The following is a 21,797-nucleotide window of genomic DNA, read 5'->3' on the forward strand; positions in this document are numbered from 1 at the left end:
TTTTCCTCTTAATCCTAACAGTGTCTCATGGCTGAGAGAGGCGGGAAGAAGTTCGTTTCTTCTGATAATGGGGCAATAAATTCTCTTTCTCTGAAAGATTTAGGTGTCCTGCGGCTGCTATCTGGTGCAAGTACCTCATTCCTTTCTTAAAAAAATATCCCACATACGTAGGTCCTATTTTAACTACAAAAGTTACCTTTTAACTACAAAACTACATTTACCATTCTATTTAAATGTTAATACAGCACTACTAATCAATACAACATAATACATATAGTAAATATCTGCCTAGAGCCATATAATATGCACTTTTCACAATTCTGTAATCCCGAGATGAATTTCGGCGGCACGGAGCCCCGGCCATGCGGCACCGGCGTTGCCATGGCAGCGGCGGCGCGCCGGGCGGGCCGCGCCTGCGCGCTCCCGCAACGCGGGAGGCTCGGCAGCGGGGCGGGCGTGACGCGCCCAGCGGACGCCGCAGCGATTGGGCGGAAGGGCCGTGACGCCAGGCGCGGACCGCGCAGCGATTGGGCGCCGCTGCCGGCGCGCCGGCGCGCGCGCGGCGTGCTTGGCGGGAGGCGGCGGCAGCGGCGGCACAAGATGGCGGTGGAGCCGCCGCGGGAGGCCGTGTGGCCCGAGGGCGCGGGGGCCGAGGCGGGCTTCGTGCGCGCCGTGCTCTCGCTGCCCGAGAAGCCCGACACCACCGTGCGCTTCTTCGAGCGCGGCGACTACTACACGGCGCACGGCGCGGACGCGCGGCTGGCCGCCCGCGAGCTCTTCCGCACCCGTGCCGTCATCCGGCAGCTGGCGGGGGCACCGGGTGGGTGCGGGCGTGCGGGGGAGCCCCGGGAGCGGGCCCGGAGGGAGGGACGGACGGACGGACGGGCCCACGGACAGCGGCGGGCGGACGGGGGGGGCCGCCTGCGCCAGGCCTGGCTGAGGCGGAGGGCGGAGGGAGGTGGCGGTGGCGGCCCCTGGATGCTCCGGGCAGGCGCTGGAAGCCCCGGGAGGCCCTGGCAGGCGGCGCCCCTTGGCAAGGCCGAGGCCTGCGGGTGTCTCACGGATCGGGCTCACGGTGGCATTCCGCGGGCGGCGTGGGCTCAGGCTGGGACCGGCCAGGGCGGGCGGTGCTGCCGGTCCCTTCCCGCCCTCCCGGGCGGATGGATGCGGGCAGGGAGATGCGGAGCGGTGCCCGTGTTCCGTGCCCGTGTTCCGTGCCCGTGTTCCGTGCCCGTGTTCCGTGCCCGTGTTCCGTGCCCGCTCTGGTTCATGGAGCCGGGAATCGCTGAGGGAAGTTCTTCACTTTCACGTGTTTCTGTGTGTTTCGTAAGATTTCCTTTCCATCCACCCCGCTGCTTTTCGTTTATCAGTTGGTATAAGGCAGTGCAGCTTGCAGATGTGGGTGTAAGAGCATCAAGATAAATTATTTTGTCGAAGGTATTGTATTATACCTTAGTATTGTCCTAAATCTCGAGGAGCACAGTGATGTGTTATTGAGTTATCGTGTTATCTGAGTTATTGGCTCAGATTTTGCAAAATAAACCTCATTTAATGAATCTTTTTTTGTGTGTGTGCGAGCAACAGTGTTAAAAACATGACATTCTCATATGTTTTTTCCTTTCTGTTGTGACTGATAAGGTCACAGGTAAAAAACCCCGACATTTAAATACCCCAGCTCTCCCCAAAGCTTGATGTGTGTTCCAGACTGGAAGCATGCTTCAATATTATTGTTGTATTCAATTTAGAAGTTATTTTGCAGGTGTAATCACATGACTACCAGCTCCAGTTTTAAACCCTCTAAACTCTTATGTACCATATCCAACTAAAAGCATAAAACTGCACTTGTTGCTTTCAGGATGATTTCAAAGTACACATGAACTTCAGCTGCTTCTCACCCCCTGCTAGTGTATTGTATTGTTTCAACTGAAAAAATAAGAAAAATGTTTTTGGTTGGGACAGTTCCACACTGGGAAAGAGAATATATGTAAAATGAGGGGGTTTTTACCTGTTTCAAAAAAAAAAATTTACTAGATGTTTGGGGAAAGAAAATGAAAAGATCCTATTTGAAATAAACCCATAAGTTCCTAGGGGTGTGGCAGTTTGCTGTTTAACATCTTTGATGGAAAGGGAGGAAGAACCTCAAATGTGGTTAAGGCATGCCACTAAAAGAGAGGTGTGATACTCCCTGTTGCTTGTGGTTACTTGGTGTCTAACTCCAGTGTGTCTGATGCCAGTCTGAGTTATTTCCACTTCCCAGCCTGGCAGAAAGCTTAATGTACTCACCTGAAATCCCCCCATTTGCTCAGCAGTGGAATTACCTTGTTCTGTGAGTAGGCTGCTGCTGGAGTTGGGGAGGTAGAAGTGGTGTTGCTCCTCTGGGCAGCTGCATGGAATTAAATTTGTTCAGCTGCATAATATGCTTGCACATACAGGAGCAGAAGGAAGAAATTTTTCAATTAGGCACTTTCTAAGTTAGGTTTTAATGTAAACTTAATTTTTTTGATGATATGTTGTTTTTACTGGATAAATTATGACAAAAGGGAAATGTCTTGGCACACGTGTTATGTGAGTGTAATAGGGTGGCAGTCTTTCTGCCAACAGAAGCTGCTTATCCAGGAGAGAAAAGATGGACAGCAGGAGAACCTGTAGCAGACTTCTGGTCCTCATTAAATCAAAATGTGTGAAATATTAATTAATAAACCAAGAATATTGTGAGAGGGGAAGGGTGAGAGGAACATATCCTTTTGTATATATTAATATGAATATTATATGTTATATATTATACTATATTACATATATATTATTAAATGAAATTAGGAATTGAACACTTTTTATTTGGAGAGAGAGTATGCTTTCTTCATTAGTATTAACCAGTTGAATGTTGTGGATTTGTGTTGTTTCTATTCTTGGGGATTTTGGTTAGAGAAAATAAGAAAATAAGCTTTATGAACAAATTCAGCTGTCTCATAATTTTCTTTTTCTTTTTTTTTTCTTTTTTTTGGTAGGAACTGAGAAGCTTGAGAGTGTTGTGCTTAGTAAAATGAACTTTGAATCTTTTGTGAGGGACCTGCTTCTGGTTCGTCATTACAGAGTTGAAGTTTACAAGAACAAAGCAGGGAGCAAATCTGTTAAAGAAAATGACTGGTATTTAGCTTACAAGGTACCATTTTCAAGCTTTCTTTATAGTTGTGAGGTGAAAGAAAAAAGCCCCATAGCTTTTTTGGAGTTTTGGGATTTTGAGGGACTGATGATGAAAACTCACACCTGATTGTTATATATTGGTTATATAGGTGTTATGCATATCACTGTATTTTCTACTGCTCTAAGGCTGAAAGTGGTCTTTTCCATAGGTTGGGAAATAAAGGAAACCTGAAGTGCTTTCCTCTGTGTAGGTGATATGTAAAATTCAAATGGTTAAAAAACCAGAGTAGCTGTGTATTTTATATGAGTGGACTGTGCAGTACTTAGTTTGATCAGTTGTTATTTTGAAAGAAAGAAAGCAAGTGTGTGTGTACAATTCTTTTAATAAGTACTTCTCTTTTTCTAAATAGGGTTCTCCAGGGAATCTTGCCCAGTTTGAGGAAGTTCTCTTTGCCAACAATGACATGTCCACAGCCATTGGGGTTGTGGGGGTGAAGCTGTCTGCTGCTGATGGACAGAGAGTAGTAGGAGTGGGCTATGTCGACACTACACTGAGAAAATTGAGTGTTTGTGAGTTCCCAGATAATGATCAGTTCTCCAACCTTGAAGCTCTACTGGTTCAACTGGGCCCGAAGGAGTGTGTGCTGCCAGGAGGAGAGACTGCAGGAGAGATGGGGAAACTCAGACAAGTAAGGGAACAACTGTGGCTGACAGACAGAATCTCTAAAAAGCTCAGATCTGTTTTTTTAGCCAGGCTCTGATTTGTGGAAAAACCAAGAACCAATATCTTAATTTGAGGAAATTTTGATTTATGTGTAGTATGTATTTATAAATGTATTATTTATTGATTTATTTGCCCCTTAATCAACAAAAGTTCTAAAATCTTGTCTGTCATTCCTCACCCTGCAGCCTAACATTAAATAAGTATCACTTCAGGGTTTGCTTCTCTGTGGTCAACATCTGTTCCTTAAATATTGAAATTAATGGATAACTGTGTGTGTTTGTGAACAATAGGTCATTCAGAGGGGAGGAATCCTGATTACAGACAGGAAGAAGGCAGATTTCACAACAAAAGATATTGTCCAGGATCTCAATCGCTTGTTGAAATCAAAAAAGGAAGAGCAGCTGAACAGTGCAGCACTGCCAGAGATGGAAAAGCAGGTGAGCAGTGTCTAACGTGCCGCTCTTTTTAAAAAGTGGAGTGGTGTGTGCACCTGATGTGAGCTGATCTCCTCCACATTCTTGCTGAAATGTTCAGCAGTTCTGCTCAGCTTGGGTCTGTGTCAGAGCTGGATACCAGAGCTCCTGGAAGAAATGGAAAAAACCATTCACTTATGGTTTTAAAGGAGAAACTCTAATAGGTAAGCAAATGGGCTGCAGGAGAGGTGCCTCCTGTTCATAATCTATCTAGCCTAAGGACTGAAATACAATACTCTGGCTATTTTGCATGGCAGGAAAATTGGTATTTGAAAACAGAGTAATGTTTATGATAATGTTTTTGTGTTGTCTTACAGTTAAGTAGATGATTTAGTGCCTGCATGTTTGTTCTTAGCTGCAAACAAGAGGCAATTTGTTGAGATAAACAAGTTTGAAAATACCCCTCACTGCTGATGCTCACTACAGGTGTAAGGTTCACAATTATCCTCCCTTAATGTGTCATTTCATAACAGATTAGAGTTGTTTGAAGTGTGTTGCAGCTGAACAAGTCAGTCATGCTGCTGCCTCTCTTTTGTGCTGGCACTCAGCAGTGCTGTGCAGTGAGTCAGAGCAGATGCTTGTTCTGGCTGAAAACTAACCCTGAAACCATGTCCTGAGATGATCCAGCATATCTCATTTATCTGTGCAGTATAACTTGTTTGTGTTCCTGAGCTGGAAGCATCCTGATAACAGCTTTGGGAAGCTGGCAAGGTGTGCAACTTCACATTTTGTTGATCAGATTATGCAGATGGCTCGTGTGTTGTTCTTGCACCTGCCTAGAAAGACGCTGCGGTGCCGCAGAACGTCCTATGGAAATGAAGTCTTGTCAAACAGGATGAGTCTCTCATAGCCCTGCCAGAGTTGGCATGGCTCAAAGTCTTCCCCAGCTGTAATTTTCTAGGAGCATTTATCAAATCCACTTGGATTCATGAGTGTTTCTAACTAGAATGTGATGTGTTTTTTTTAAAACAACTCCAGGTTGCTGTTTCGTCTTTGTCAGCTGTTATCAAGTTTTTGGAGTTGCTGTCAGACGAGTCTAATTTTGGACAGTTTGAACTGACTACTTTTGATCTTAGTCAATATATGGTTCTAGACAATGCAGCTGTTCAAGCCCTCAACCTTTTTCAGGTAAGAAATACCTACTTGACTTAGTAACTGGTTTACAAAATACTTAATTACTTAGCTGCTTGATAATGAGCCTGACTGCCCAATTGCAATTCCCAGATCCTGATTAATGGCAACTTCTGCATTTTAGCTTTGTTCTTAGTTACACTCCTGCAATGTGTGTTTTAAACATTTACTTTTACCACCTTTTTAATTTTTGTTTCTTGTTGGTTTATTTTAAATGCAGAAGGAGAGAAAGGATCATCAAGGAGGTAGGAAGTGGCCACAGTAGTGCTGTTCTTGGGAAACGAATGTAAACCTCAAGATGGTGTTATTGGAACATGTAACACATGACAGGAGCAATGCCACTGGTGTCAGGAAGGGAGGGCTGGCAGTGAACAGGACAGTACGTGAGAACATTCTGATAGCACCATGTCATGTTAACTGTCATGTTTTGATGTCAGTTTTACCTTTTTACACACATTTTCTATAAATCCAGACAGATTGACAGACTCCTTCATACCTCCTGCCAAGTCTGTTTTCTGCTTTGCCCATTTCTACAGTTAGAGGAAAGCCTGAACTCAAAGTGTTATGTTGTATCAGCTTTTCTCCTCTGTTTTCTTTTCTCCTCCTGTTTAATAATCTTTGCTTGGACCTAATCTGCTTGCATTTCAGATTTATAGGAAGATAAGAGATTATGGCCCCTGTTTACTTTGGAGGAATTTCTATATTCAGCATCTGAGCTGGTTAGCCCCTGAAGAGAGGTGTTCTGAATTTTTTCAATTTTTAAAAAAAATTCCTGCTGCTGTGTGCCTCTCTAGGGAATGAAGCAAAAATTACATTTTTTCCTCAAGCTTTATGGAGGGTGTTCTAGGAAGTTCTGTTTTAGCTACATTCCTTTACAAGTCCTTGCAGGTGTTACTTGTTTTGTGATGGGAGATATGCTGCTGTGTCTTCAGGGGCTGTTGGGAGCCTTGGAACAAAGGTTTTTCCATGGAGCAGGAAGCTGCCTCCATGGTAGGATGTGCGTGTGGAGGTTTTTGGACAGCAGTAAAGCAAAGTCAAATTGTTTTGTAATTTGAGTTGCTCTGTGAGGTGTGTAAGTAAAGATCTTAGGGTGCTGCAGATGCATTTGGTGGTATGAAATGTAACCCTAAATATTGGATGTACTGAAGTAGGTAATTTGTGTATAATATATGCATGTGTTCTGGGACACTTTCTTACATTCAGAAGTTTTTAGTATGTCATACTGCCCAGAACACTGAGAATAGGCCCATACACTTTAGATATTAGATATTCCAGGAGCTGAATGTGTCAGTATTGCTTCTCATGGCATTCATTTCCTGTTGTTGTGACTCTAGTTCTACATACAGGAGCATCCAGACCTGCTCCTGGTTGACTGCTTGCCTGCTGTTTTAAATGCAGCTTTTCTTGTGTGGAGGGGGTTGAGATTTTAATTTCAAAGTCAGGAGTTGAAGCAAGCTTGTTTGTTCAGTATTAACCAAAATTTTTGCTTCGTAGCTGTTTGTACAAAAAGCAAACCACAACAAAAATGCCCAAAAGGCTGTCTGGAGTCCAGCTAATATTAAACCTGGATTGTGGGTAATGAACTATAATTTGAACAGAGCTAAGTTTAGAGGTGTTTATAGCACTGCAGAGATGATCTGGGGAAGACTGAGAGAATTCAAGTAAATGTTCTTCCCCATTGCCTGATTCTGTTGTGTTGTTCTCCCCCAGCATCCCCCAGAGTTCTCAAACCAAACCCCTTGAACTCAAGTCCTGTTTCTTGCTGCTTTTTTGTGATGGACAGGACCCCTAATTTTTGACCTTAAGAAGAGCAAACTAGCAAATATGTAGATGTATTTCTGCTTTTGCTACTCAAAGTGCAAACTGCCCCATAACTAGGAACGCTTTTAACTTTGTTGCTCAGTCAGGATTGGTTCCAAAATAGACAAACCTACTCCTTCCTTCCCATGTTCCAGGCACCAGAGTGTAAGTACTTTCATGCTGCGCTGTTTCATTTACCATTTTTGGTGGGTGCCAAGTTTAGTGGGAAAAAAGCATGTTCTATTCCTAAATAGCTGTGTGTCATTCACTGGGTGTCAGTAAACTTCAGTAACTAATTTTTTTTTCCTTTTGTTCCTTTATCTTTTTTTTTTCTCATTCTTTCCAGAGTTCTGTGGAAAATGCAAATACTGCACAGTCTCTAGCTGGTTTACTGAATAAGTGCAGAACCCCTCAAGGACAAAGACTAGTTAATCAGTGGATCAAACAACCACTTATGGACAAGACCAGAATTGAAGAAAGGTAACAATATTATGTGTTTAATAGACTTAAACACTTTAGCAACTATTTTATATAAGGCCCTTTCTTTTCAAGCACAGAATGCTACAACCAAGCAATAGTAGTGGTTGGAGTCTTTTGTGTGCTACCCTGTAATGCATTGCACTTAGAGCAAAATATATTTTTCCTTGAGATGCAAATTGACAGGTTACTATTAAATTAAATGCTTTCTACAATTATACATTTTAAAGAGGAGGTAAATATGTTTACATGATCTGAATGATGCTGTGCTACAGGCTAAGGCAGTGCAGCAGCCGCTTACTGACTTTGTTCATATGCAAATGCTCAGTCTGTATAATAATATTTTGATGCCACTTCAAGTTTACCAGTTAAAAAAAAAAAAATCAACAAAACACCCAAACCATTAGGCAGTTGTGATGTCTTCCTGTTCCCAGAAGAAAGCTACTTCTGCTTACAGTAGGTCACTCCAATCATGCCTAGAAAGTGTGGGGGTTTTTTCTTCCTTGTGCTTTGATCTTGCCCTCTGTGGCAGTGTGGCTGCCCTGCCAGTAGATAACAGTATCAGTTGATAAGAAGCCTTAGAGAATCTGGTGAACCTCTGCTGGGAATGCACAGATTATTCTTAACCCTTCAGAGAGGAAAACTGCAAAGTCTGTGTTCCTACCGTGTGTGTTTATCTTGAGTATGTTCCCCATGCAAATACAAGTTACACATTTTTTTAAACTACTCCTATATATACTGTATTTTAATGATCTAAACCCATATTTCGTGCAACTCTAGCAATCAGCACTACAAAATGTGTGTTAAAGTGTATCTTGACAAAGCAGAAGAGACTGGAAAATTGACTTTAACTTTGATAGATTCTCTAAGGCTCGTATTTCAGGTAAGGCATTGCAGATATGTCTGTATATGCTGTTGGGCACAGATCCCTACTACCAAAAAAAGAAATCTTGGCTTGGATGTGCTGATATTTAAATAAGTTATGCAAAGAGTAGTTGTTGAAGTCCAGCTGGCACTAAGCACAGAGCTGCCTGCTCACCTCCCTGGTGGAATGGGGAGGAGAGGCAAAACCGAAAACACAGCTCTGCACCAGCTACTGAGAAAAAATGAACTCTGTGCCAGCCAAAATCAGGATGATAGTTTTCTCTCTAGATTTCTGGAGACTGAATTATTCTGCTTCTCTCAACAAGTTTTTCTACTTTTCCTCATCATTTGCAGAATGGTGTGTAGTAACTTGATCAGGGCCACTTAAAAATGTTAACGTGACGCTGAAATATTTGTTCCCAGGTTTTTTGAATGCTGTATCTTACTTCTGCGTATGACACAAAAGCTTTCATTGTTGGTTCTTGACTAAGTACCCAAGATCATCTGTGTCTGTCAGTTTTGGATCCTAATATCTGAACGAAATTTTATTTTATCATTGTGTGGTTTTTAAAATTTTGAAAGTTAGAACTCCCATATTATGATTTTCTTATGGCAAAGTAAACATTAGAAATCTTAACTTTTTTGTGGCATGTTTGCTTATTACTGTACATCAGAAATCTTCCAGGTTTGGAAGAGACAGTGTTTTCTTTATAAAACTGGAGTGGAGTTGTAGGCAAAAAATATAACTTGACCTGTTTTGTAGAGTTACTGTCACCTCTGTGTTTTGTGTTGTGATTCTCTGGCTGATGTTGGTTGCATGTAGGAAGAGGTGTATTTAAAGGAGGAGGGGAGTAATTAAATGGAGTTAAGCTCTTGCTGAAGCTTGTAAAGGTCAGTATATTCAAGTGTTAGGAATTTGAAAGAAGTCCACTGATTACCTCCTGTATCTTGCCCAGCTGCAGAGACCTTGGAGATGCAATTTGTTAAAAGTACTTTGCTTTAACCTCTACTAATGGGCACTGAAATACCATAGAGACGCCTTTTCACTTATATTCTATTGCATTCTGTCTGAATGCATCTTGCTTTCAAGTACTATTTGGATAAGTTCAATTCTCTGAGATACAAGCAATGAAATTTACTTGTAAGCTTCATCCTCCCAAACTTCATGCTTTTCAGAGGTTGTAGGACTGTTCTTTTTTTAATCCCAAGGAACAAGTATGATAAGAGAAGCTGTTACTGAGATGTACTGGCAGATTTAAATATCTTTTAAAAGATATGCAGTTGCCAAGTTGTTTTCTGAAGACTTTACAGTATATTGTGGTTGTTTTAAGGATTGCAAGCCACAGTTTAGAGCATAAAGTGGCTTGAGAAGGAAATACCTGGACTGGTGTTCCTTTACATCTTCTTTGTCATCAAGGGGAGCTACTGATTGTTTCTTAGCTTGGAGTGTGCCATGTTGAAGGATCCCATTTAACACTAGCCAGAGCAAAACTCCTTAAACCAAGCAGAACTGCCCAAGCTGGACTGATCTTCAGTGGCTGTTTTGAAGGAAGCCTCCTGTTTTGCTTATACAGGAGGTGTTTGACTTAACTGTTGTCCCAGTAGTGTAAAATTGGTGTCTGAAAGTTTTACCTTTTTTTTTTTTTTTTCCGAACAAGTTAGACTGTTGTAACCCTCTGCTAAGACCTGCAGGTGGTGCAAGTCATCTTTTGGAGATAAAGAAATCCACTTCTTTCAGTAGTTTGTAATCTGCTGTGTGTTGTTAACCTGCATGGATAAATGGAACACAGAGTTGAATCAGCAGTCCATATTAACTGTTGATACAGTAACAGCACAAATTAAAGTACATGGTGCACATGCTTCAGATAAAATGATGTTTACTGACCAGGAGTAGCTCCTGATGAGAGCTGAGAAAACAGAAGCTCCTGATAGCTGCCTGTCTTGTAAGACTTGGGGTTCTGCCAGTATCCAGCTGGTTTTCCTTGATTAAAAAAATAATTATCAGTCATAAGTATACACAATACAGCTCTACTTCTCCTCTGTGGTGTGTTCAGAAGGCAAGTACATGAGGTTCTCACTCCTTGTCTCATAGTCAGCATATTTGAAATTAAAATGTAGTCACAGAGCCAGCATGTGCAAATACAAGTATTAATTGCATAACCAAATTGACTGCAATACAGCAGGCAGCTTCAGTATGTCATGTTTATTCTCCAGCTACTGGAGAGTCTGAGGAATGTGGCACAGTGTGAAATAGTGCTTGTTCTGTTATGTCCTGAGAAGAGAGTTCATGCTGAATAGATCTAATTTTTTTTTTTTCTCTATTTGGGATAAACTTTATCTGACATTTATACACACCATAAATAAAAGATTCCAGCTCACCTTTTTAATGCTTTATGTATACTGTGGTTGAACCTCTTATGTGCCTGTGGCCCATGGAAAAGGTGCGGGGTCTCAGAGGAGTTAAAGGTTGTACTCAAACATCACTTGCTCTGATCCAAGCCTATTTTGAGCTTTCCTCCTCTGTTTTTGAATATCATGCTGCATAGAGGCCACATTGTAGAAACAAGCCCTGTCTCTGGCAGTGTCAGCAAGTAATACATTTGGGAAGCTTGAAGTGAATAAATGGCTAGAAGGGTAAAACTTCCAAGTTTGTAGAACATTTTCATGCATCATGATTATTTAAGTAGCAGTTTATTTAAAAAATAAAGAAAACCTAGCACTAGCTTGTTGCCTTGAGACAAGAAGAAGAAACATAATCCAAGGCTCTGGCTCTCTTGGAGCACCTTGGGTGAGGCATGGGGATGGTCAGACTCTGGAATGCATGCTCAGAGAGGTGGAGGGATCTCTGCTGTTGCTCAGTGTTTGGCTGAAATTAGCCTTGTTTTGAGCCAGGGCTGTAAGCAGAGGCCTGCAGTTCCAGTGGGAATTGTTCTGCTGTTCAGGTTTTGCTGCTTTTGTGTTCTTTCCTAACCTGCAGCTGTCCCTGCAAAGCACTGCAGACAGGCTTTGTTGCTCTTGTCGTTCTGGTTAGCAGCTCTGCAGAGACCTTCAGTGCTTTTCAGGACCTCTGCACAGCCAGGCAGCTGCATTAGCTGTGTGTGCTGGCCTGTGTCCTCATTGAGGGAGGGGAAGATGTGACCAGCTTGGAGCTTTGTCTAAATGACCTCTTCAAAATGCATTTTGGGCACCGGGAGTGCTCCTAATGCCTCTAGGGAAGCTTCTGAAATGCAGACTGAATCTCAGCAGATTTGAAGACAGAAATGTGATTTCTTATTGTCATGGAGATCATGGTGCAATAAATATTTCCCATGAAAGAAGTCGTCATTCCAGTTACATGAAAATGGTGTTGACTTCCAGTAAGCCTCAAAAAAAGTCACCTTTGTCATTCCAAAAGTTACCATCACCAAGTTCCCTAGAGAAATGTTTGGAGCTTGAAGCTCTCAATGCTTCTTCTTTAACCCTCCTCACCTATGTTTACTGTTTTCAAAACTACTAATTTACCTCTGTTTTCATTTGGGTTTGCTTGTAAAACTGAGTTTGCCATTGAGTGCTGCCTAGAGACATTAAACTGGAGCTCTACTAGTCAAGCACGCTTTACACAGGCCATGTCTCTAGGAAGGAATTGCCATCAAAATCCCAGGCTATCAAAACCTATCCAAAGGCTTAGATTGTTGTGTTGCAAAAAGACTTATCTTTAGTTTTCTTGTCTGAGGAGCTGAAAAAAAGACTCCTTTCATGACACCTTCAGGTGTGGGAAAGACAATGTTGGTGTTTGTGTTCTGTTATCCAGATAGTTTGTCTTCTGGGTCAGGGATCAGCATCAGTGTTGCAGATATGTAAATTATAGGTGGCATTGAGTGGTGCAGCACTGGAGCAGGTAGTCATAGTATCTCCTCATTGATACTTCCAGCTCACCCACTTCTTCCTGACAAGTCTTCACTTGGTGCAAAATAAATAGAAGGATTAAGCTTTTAGTCATTTCTTTTGTGTCTGAGTTTTGAGGCTCAACAGAAATGAAAATGAAACTAAAATTTGGTTGAAATGTCAGATGGGTTTTCAGACTTGTAAGACACAATGAAACTGCTATTTATTTAGGGAAATGTGAATCTGTGGCTGCCATACTGTTCTTTGGCTCTTGTCCTTCCAAAATGAGATGGATGGCACTTACTGCTATAGTTAAATTTTGCTGAGAATTTGTGTTTGGGTATTCATTCCATTAAGTTTCCATTATGTATGGAAACTTGACATGCACAGGTGCAAAGCTCTCAGGTTTGTAACAGTGTCCTTGGTAGTCACTGTTTTGAACACGACACAGAAATATGGTTTGTTCTCTGGGAAAGAACAGTGACCACATTACTGTTTCTGCTTTGCTTAATTTCTGTCCAAGAACATTAGAAAGGTGGCATGTTAGGACACTGCAATGGAAGCTCTTGGCAAGAAAATTTTGTCTTGGTTTGTAATTTAATTTCATTTATCATGTGTGAGGATTATAAGAGTCTTTAATGTTTTGTTGACATACAGTTTTGAGTTTCTTCAGTACAGAATGAATGTAAATGAAGAAATATTTGTTTTTCAACAGCTAAGAAATAGAACTTGTTCAGTATGCTCTGAGTTTGCACAAGCTTAAAGAAATGCACAGGTTAGCAATTTAAAAGGGTACTAATGGTGATGGAGTAGTGTAATAAATGTAACCTCTTAATTTTAATAATGTATGGAAACTTGTAATGAATAAAGCACAAAATATAATAATGAAAATACCTTTTCCTCAGCTGACTCTAGTCTTTGAAGACCATGCAGTAATACACTTTTATCACTGTATCCCAAAATGTCATATTTAATTAAAAAGCAAGACTGGCAGAAAACTTTCATGGTTTAAGGCATTGCGCTGGGCAGCAGACTCTGCTGCTTTCCATCTTGGGTTGCTCTGGCAGGTTTTGGGTGGAGCAGTTTCACTCTGTGGGGTTAATGAAGGTGGTATTTGGTGAGTCCTTGCTCCATCCTCTTCATTGTTCTTTGTTACCATATAAGAAATGGAGGTTTATGAGGGATTCCTAAAAGATAGGCAGTTTTTTTGTCTCCAAGCCTAAATACTGTGTTGTTCTTGTCTTTGTTCAAATTAGGATCTTTTTGCCTTCGTGTCCTCGACACTTGCTCACTCTCTGTGTGCTGTATGTTGGGTTTCTTGGGTCTTCAGGATTTAGTGTGAAAGTTTTTCATTTGTTTTTGACTCTTGTGCACCATGCAGCAGCCTGTGGCCCTGAGTTGTTTAATGGATGGCTTGCACTTAAAATCACTTTAAATCAAAAGGTTCATTAATGCTCCCCTGACTGTGGACTGCCACCTGTTCCCTTGTAATTGGCACTGGTGTTCCTGTAGCTGACTCCTTCATCTTTTGATGGGGAGTTTATCATGCTTAAACAACCAAAGGTGTCATGTTGGATAGCAGATAATCCAGAAAAACTCAGCAGTTGCCAAAAGGGGCACTCCATGCCTCCTACTTAGTTTTTTTTTTTTTTGTCTCCCAGCTAAAGATCAGTTTGATTTGGCTTGTTCACCTGATTAAAAATAGTCTGTGAAAAAGTGAGGAAAGTTGTCATCCTAAATTAATCCTTTTGCCCCTCTGCAGCTGGTCCACAAGCTGCTATTCTCATGAACATCCCAAATGCAGGTCAGCAAGTACCAGAAGCCAGGATTTGTTCAGATTTAATAATCTGACTTGAGCTTGCCTTCTGTTGGTACTTTGACTGCTTTAGAGATGATGCCAGTTGATTTATGTTGTGAGTCAGATTGCCAGACTTGCTACAGGAGGATGGAATGGATATCTGCCTATCCTTGGATTGGAATAGTGAATGTGTGAAATGGAGCTGTGCACTGCCGTTGCTCAATAAACCTGCTGCTTGCCTGACAAATTTGCTGTGAAGATGCTATTAGAATATTTTTAGCTCCTACAGAAAACAGACAATGAAAATTTTATGAAAAAGACTATATGCATGGAAATAAACCTTGAGAAGACAAAAAATACATCTCTGACATTTGTTGTTTTATGAGCTATCATCATATTTCTTTTGTCTCCTTGAGGGCAAGAGACTGCTTAGTCCAGCAAGACTGCAGTGGGGTTTGAGGTGGGAAAGGATTTGCTGTGTTGAATATTCAAAATTCAGCTTTGCTGATAGATACTCTTTTTTTTTTTCTATAAAAATGCGCTTTTAAAGTTGGGAACACTTTGTTTATCATTCTGTGAAGTAGTCTGTCACTATAAGGTGAGAATTTCCCCTTTTTATGCCAGTTCCTCTTCTGGTAAGCTGTTTAATTCATTAGGGGCAACAATTTTGTTATTCCTTAGCTGTGAAAGAGGAGGGGAGGGGAATCAAATCTCTTTAGTTTTGTGCTGTTACGTAAAACTAGTTTGAGTGGCAGTTCTTGGTAATAATTAAAAAGTACTTTGTTCTTATTTGGCAAATCCAGCTTTTGATAAAAGAAAGTAATGGTTTGTTTTCCTTGTCTGTCAGTTAGATAGTGACTGGTACTGTATGTAACACACCCAGGCTGAGGGGTGGGAAATAAAAGACACCTGGTTCTGGTTTGAGGTATGGCTGGGGTGATTGTGTCGGTGTTATTGGGATGAACAGGTGTATGAAAGTTTCTTCAGAATCTAGACAGGAGCAGTACTCCTTGTTTTAAATGCTCTGATATTTTCAGGACCTGAGCTTTGTAGAGCCAGGGCTGGTCTGCCATGGGAATGTGGAATAGTCCCAGCTGTAAGGTAGTGACAGGGAGATGTCCCTGTGTCCCTGCTGCAGGGCATAGGTGGCCTTTAGTCTCACGTGGAGGGAAGCAGGGGCAGCCCTGGCAAGCTCTGGTCACCTCCTGCCTGCAGAAATGCTCCTGCAGGTCCCCTCTGCTCTCCTGTGAAACACAGCTGCCTGCAGCTCCTGGCCGTGGGCAGGGCGCTGGTTAATGGGCTGTACTGCCAGCCTTGCCTTGAGAATGAAGGGAAGGTGATTTCTCTTGTTCTCTCTCTTCTCTTGTTCTCTCTCTTCTCTTGTTCTGTCTCTTCTTGTTCTCTCTCTTCTCTTGTTCTCTCTCTTCTCTCTTCTTCTCTCTTCTTCTTCTCTCTTCTTCTCTCTCTTCTTCTCTCTCTTCTTCTCTCTCTTCTTCTCTCTCTTCTTCTCTCTCTCCTTCTCTCTCTCCTTCTCTCTCTCCTTCTCTCTCTCTCTCCTTCTCTCTCTCCTTCCTTCTCTCTCTCCTTCCTTCTCTCTCTCCTTCCTTCTCTCTCTCCTTCCTTCTCTCTCTCCTTCTTTCTTCTCTTGGAATTTCTGTGCCTGCCTCCCAGTCCTGCACTTGTTCCTTAGTTCTGGCTGGAGGAGGCCAAGCAGAGCTCTGCTGCTGTGGTGCTGCTTTATTTCACGTTCTTCAGCGTGATGCCAGGCACTCACTTCCCTCAGCCCCTGTAAATATTGCTGCAGTCTGCTTCAGGAGCAAAGTCTTAATTGCATCAAGTGGTACTTTGCTGACAAGAAGTAAGACCAAATATTTTATTTTTCTGTTGAAGAATTGTTTTCTTCTTTACTTTGCTTGACCTGCTGATGTCGTAAAGTTCATAAGCACTTGTGCAAAAATAATGAATTATTGGTAACATCAGACTTGGATAAGTATCTTGTGGGGAAAAAAACCCAGTGTCATTTTAACTGCTTTTCTGATAATCCTGTCTTATTTTTTATTCTATTATCTTGCCTCATAGTCAGTACATGCAGTTTTCAATGCTTGATTTCTGTAAAAAATTTTCATGCTTGATTTTTATAAAAAATAGTTACTTTGTGCCTGGTACCCCTGATAGAATCCCAGGCCTTTAATTTGCTCTCTAGCCTTTGACATAATACTCAAATAGTGTATTCAGAAATTCATGTAGGGTGGGAAAGAGTCTGTTGCTTCCCTGATCCATATTAATTTTATGTTATATAAATATAACTGATATAGAGGAGTGTGAACTCTGTTTATTTGGAAGACTGCATTTATTTGAATTACAAAATTTCTCTGTAAATGGACTATTCTGCAGTTAGAAATATCCATTACTGTTATCAGGGTAGGATAGTTTAGGGACTAATTAGGGAAACTAGAAAAGGCATGAGACTGATATTTGACTGTGGCTTTCTGTTACATTGTTTAATATTACAGGTTTACCAGCAGGGAGCCTTATCTGTGCAGCTGCTTAGAAGCACAGTGTGTACCAAGAGCTCTGGAAAGTGTGTGCAGTTTGATTTCTGTGGCTCTCCTAGGGTCTAAAGCTGCTCTTCAAACCTTGCACTCCGTATTACAAGGGATTATACTTCAGCAGGGCTGTGAAAAGCAGGATATTCATGGACTCTTCGAGTTACATTTAAGATTAAAGGACAATACAGTGGGTTCTGAGGAGAGCTGCCCTGTTACAATGGAGTGAAAGGCAGTTGTTAGTGCTAAATGCTTTCTGAGGGCTCCAGATCCGTGCCTGCAGATAGATCCTTGCTTTAGTTCATTTAAAACCTGATGGGGAAAGTATGGCAGGCAGAAGAGCAGTGGCTAGCAGCCCTACCTCACACTTCTCCTGGTGGCAGTGCTGCTTTCTGCCAGCTCGGAAGTGCTGCTGGGACTGGGGCTTGAGGGCATCATTTCCTAGCCACTCTAGGCCAACATCAGGGCACAGCTGGGCTTGTCCACAGCTGGCAGGGCCACCCCAGGGTGAGGTGCTTCAGGGGAGCCAGAGGTGAAGAGCAAACCCAGCCACAGCAAATGAAGATGTGTGTTTGAGGAGGGGGCTGCAGCTGGGAGCATCCCCCTCAGTCGCAAGCTGAGGTGGCCACAGGTGCCTCTCCCAGGTTTTGTTCCTCCAATTGCTTCGTGGCTGGGCTGTGGACAGAGCAGGACAGCTCCAGCTGTACCCCTGAGCCAGCTCCTCTTTGGTCTCTCTGCTTCTTTGTTTCAGCAGAGGGGAAGTTTTGGTACTCATTTTGGGTCTAGAGCTGTGAATGATTGCAAAATCTTTTAAGAAGCTACAGAGGTGATCAGAATCCAAGGAATGCTGTAATCTTCCTGGGGTGCCAGCATTGTCTCTCTAAGAACACAGGCATTACAGGTGAAGTGTGAAATGCATCCCCCTGGGGCTCTTTGTTCCTGGTTTGCTGTTTCTGTTCATCTGCTGTATGATACAATATCTTCTCATTTGTAAAAAGCCTCCAATTTCACATCCCTCACATAAAACTGTAATGCACGTCAAATTCTGGATTGAGGAAGAATATACATTGTTCTACTTCTTCACTGTCATCTTCAAAGTTTGCTTTTGTAAGCAGCTATCTTTCAGTTTAGCTTTTTGGGGGTGTTTAGGTCGTGACAGTGGTTTTCAGGGAGGGAACCTGTAAAGTGATTTGATAATACAGAAACATTCAGAAACTGAGGAAACAGAACCAACTTTGTGCTCAAGTGGCAGGAGGAAACAATGACACTGTTCAGGCAAGAGTGGGTGGGAAAGGTTTTGAGCCATTTAGCATGGAGGGGAGTCCCTGTGGAGGTGCAGGCTGCTCTTTTTTTGGCAGACAGTAGGAAGAAGTCTTGAATACCTGGGCACAAGCCTCCCACCTGGGTGTCTTGGGATTGTCTGGGTTGTCTGCTTCTGAATTATAGGCCCTTGTGTGTTCATGCAAATCTGGGAGAGCTGGAGGAGAGCTTGCTCAGGCTAACAGCTTGTGGTGTTCAGACACAAAATTTTGGAATTGGTACAAGTTCATTAAAACAGCAGTAAGAATCTGACCCCTTGCTTGGGTTATTCTCTCTCATGTGTAAGAAGTGCTGGAGAGGTGTGTGTACAACTCATCCAGAAAGCAACATTCTGAGTTCTTGGAGAGTCAGAAACCTGGATTCAGATCTAGTGTCTTCAAAGTACTGGAGGAACTGGTGCCTGTTGTGAGCCCCTTCCAAGCCAGAAACCAGAGCAACTTCTGGCTGTGCAAAGGCTCCAGTATGAGCTGAGTGGGGACTGAGATCAGTGATCCTAGGCCTATGATGTATGACTAAAATAAAATGGCTTTTGATGGTATTAGTCTTTCTAGAGCTGCAGGTTCTTTATTCCTCAGGGTTTGTGTTACATTTATTTCTAATTGTTTGCAAAGACTGCTCTAGTTTTATAAAAAAAAAAGTCTTTTATGCATAACTAAGCACTTCCAAAAGCATGTGTGGGTTGCCTAGCTATTTTGCATTGTTATTTCTTTGTGCTTGTCTGAGAAATTTTGGATGTTATTTTTATAAATGCATGCAGCAGCTCTGATTGTCTGAGGCAAAATGACCTGGGATGGTCAGTGTGATTTTTATGCTGCTGTGTGCTGAATCACTAAAGTAATTTTTAGTTATCAGGGTTCAGATTTCTGATTTAGGCTCCCATGTGCCAATCTTAGGTGTCTGCCTTAAGGCTGTAAAGCATACTGAAGTTCTTTGGCATGAAAAGAGCTTTGTGAATTTAATGCAGCAGACTGGATTATGGCTGATTTTTGGGAGAGAGATGATTGTTTAGGGAACGACTTGGTCACCAGGAGAAGTTTATAAAGAGAGCTTAAAGGACAGTGCCTTGCTTATTTCTGGTTAGAAAAAAAATTTTGCTTGGAAAAAAGAGTTTGAAGTATTTGTCTACTACAGCAACTTGCTGTAGTCTGTGCTTCCTCCAGGGGGTTAAAATACTGTGTGCCTTGTGTGAAAAAGAAAACCCAGTTAGAACAGGTAAGGTGGTGGCTATCATTTTACAAGTCTAGGTTAAGCATGTCCAGGGAGGATTTGCTTTGGCTACTACGTTGGGTTAAGAAGACATCTGAGTTTGAAAGAAACCTGAGGGAAACAAAATAGTCCTAGGTGAGGTGTTTTTCTACTTTCCTTTGCATAAGGAAAACATGAAATTAAACTGATACAGCTGTGCATATTCTGAAACCTGTGGTGAGATGAAAGTCTCAGTATATTTTAAAGCAGTCCTTAATATGCTGCTTTTGTAAGTGGTATTTCTTGATTAAAATTCTGCATAATCAGGTAGAACAGTTGGACAGGAAAGTTGGTCTTAATCTGCAGTCAGAGAAATCCTTTAGCAGGCAGAGAATTTATGCTCTTCAGTAGACTCAGCTGTTAGATAGTCAGGGGAGTTGCAAACTTTAAAGTCTTCTTAAAGTAAGGCAGCTTCTCCTGTAAGAGAGGGCATTCTTAGTTTATTTCAGTATTAGCACTTTCCCCATGTGTTATGTGGAATTCTTAGTACAGTTTTTTCCTGAAAACATCTATGAGTAATTGGGATTTAAAGTCACTAACCTGAAGTAATAACTAAATATTTATTACTCATTATTAAATATGTGTTAGTGATTACATATGGATCCCTGTTTCATGAAATGATAGAAAAAAACCTCAGAGTTTTGAGCAGAGGTGCTTGAGGGAAGTGTTTTCTTTTTTGCATGCATAGAGAGGTGCAGAGCTGTCCAGGGTTTTGTAGGATGTTGCTGGAGGAGAGATTAAAACTTTAGGTGCTTTTTAAAAAATCTTATTGCACACTGGTTTGTTGGTGTTTTGGTTGTTTTTTTGGTTTTGCTTTTTGTTTTGTGTGGGTTTTTTTTCTTTTTTTTGGTTTTTGGGGTTTTTATGGTGCTGGCCAATCCTGCTCAGGCATTATAAAGACTCTATTCCTTCAACCTGTGGTCTTTTATTTTAGTCTGTTTAGTTATTATTTCTACACTCAGAATTCTTTTCTTTCTTCATAAAAATCTATATACAAATCTGGCATGGTTAGTGTTTTCCTGACAACATCTGTGTTGAGGCACCTTAAAATGGTGATGAAAAATGTTGCACAGCTGTAGCCAGGGAAGCAGCAATCTCTTCTGATGTCAGATGTGATGCAGACATCAGTGGAATGGAAGCAGTGTGAAGGAAAGTGTGTGCCATATATTAGATTGAAAAAAACCAGATTTTTGTTGTTTTTTTCTGTGTGTGGGGTACATTGGCCTTCTGTCAGAAGCTGGTTCAAGCGATGCCTCCTATTAACAGCAGAACTGGGGAGAGGATGGAATGTTTTGAGTTGGAGTCTGGAATATCCAGCAGAAACATGGAGATGAGTGGGGTTTTTCCTCTCTCTGTCTCCCAGAGCACACTAAGCCTAATGACACTTGTGAGAGCCCAGAATTCAGAAGTGGTCAACAGCCATGGTTGTGCTTAGCAGGAGTAAAAGGTGGTTACTGTTTCCAAATTGAAGGAAAGCACTTGTGCTGAGTTTCAGTAGTTACATTTGCTGCAGTCTTGTTCTCTGGTTTTGCAGATTTAAATAACAGTTTTGAAACAGAGATTTCCTTTATGTTCTAGTGTGGTTTCATTACTTATAATTGTTTCTGTTATCTTGACTGCTCTGCCTTAGATCTCTGGTGGAAAGTTTTGCCCTATTTTCCTTTCCTTTTGGCTGTGTGGCAGAAATGAAGTTACCTAGTGTTGTCAGCTGTTGTTTGGTTACGCTTTCTTGGATTTTAAAAATTTGTTTCTTTTTGTATTTCCTTCCCCCCCCCCCCCCCCCCCCCTTGTTGAACTTTATATAAAAAACAACCTGTCATTTGATTTCATTATTACTTGTGAGCATTATTCATGGCTTATGGTTGCATTACCTTTCTATTCAGCAGCCTTGTATGTGTTCTTACCAACAGAAAATTGTTATGCAAAACGTGGCATGAACACAAACCTGTCAGATGTATCTTTGTGGTTGGCAAATGTAGGGGGGAAGGTAGAACAGTATCAGGAAGGTCATGAAATGTTAGTCTAATTATCATGGTTTTGGCAGAGGAAAATTGTTCATGCTGATCTGAGAACTCTTTGAACTTGTCATTTTGGACAAAAGAGGAGGGGAAAAAAATAAATTAGAGCTTTCAAAATGCCTTTGACAGGTCTTATCCAAGAGGCTGTTGAACAAGCTGAGGGAGTTGTGGGATGAAGGTGAAGGGTTTGTTTGTGCAAAAGGCACAAATGGGGAAAAAACCCCTAGATCCTGGTAGAGATAAGCTCGAGACTACACAAGCTGTTCTTGAATGACTTACAGCAGCTGTGCAGAATTTAGTAAGTTTTCAGAAGTGATTCTCTGCATTTATCTGTATGCTAGCATTACTGATTTTCTAAGGACCTCTTGGAAGAGAATCTAAGTTCTCTGACTTTAA

At 41.7% G+C, this 21,797-nt stretch overlaps 1 protein-coding gene across 3 annotated transcripts in view; it reads left to right on the forward strand.

Moving 5' to 3' along the window:
* Positions 1 to 589: 589 nt before the first annotated feature.
* Positions 590 to 21,797, forward strand: part of MSH2 (mutS homolog 2) — a 46,300-nt gene continuing 25,092 nt past the window's right edge. For all 3 annotated transcript variants that reach the window (XM_084202992.1, XM_084202993.1, XM_084202994.1), the window contains exons 1-6: positions 590 to 820; positions 3,006 to 3,160; positions 3,552 to 3,830; positions 4,156 to 4,302; positions 5,317 to 5,466; positions 7,616 to 7,749. In XM_084202992.1, the coding sequence (XP_084059118.1) occupies positions 601 to 820; positions 3,006 to 3,160; positions 3,552 to 3,830; positions 4,156 to 4,302; positions 5,317 to 5,466; positions 7,616 to 7,749 (1,085 nt within the window). In that variant the 5' untranslated portion in view covers positions 590 to 600. The remainder of the gene's footprint in view (positions 821 to 3,005; positions 3,161 to 3,551; positions 3,831 to 4,155; positions 4,303 to 5,316; positions 5,467 to 7,615; positions 7,750 to 21,797) is intronic.

Source organism: Fringilla coelebs (genome assembly GCF_963513975.1).
Source record: "Fringilla coelebs genome assembly, chromosome: 3".
NCBI lineage: Eukaryota > Metazoa > Chordata > Aves > Passeriformes > Fringillidae > Fringilla > Fringilla coelebs.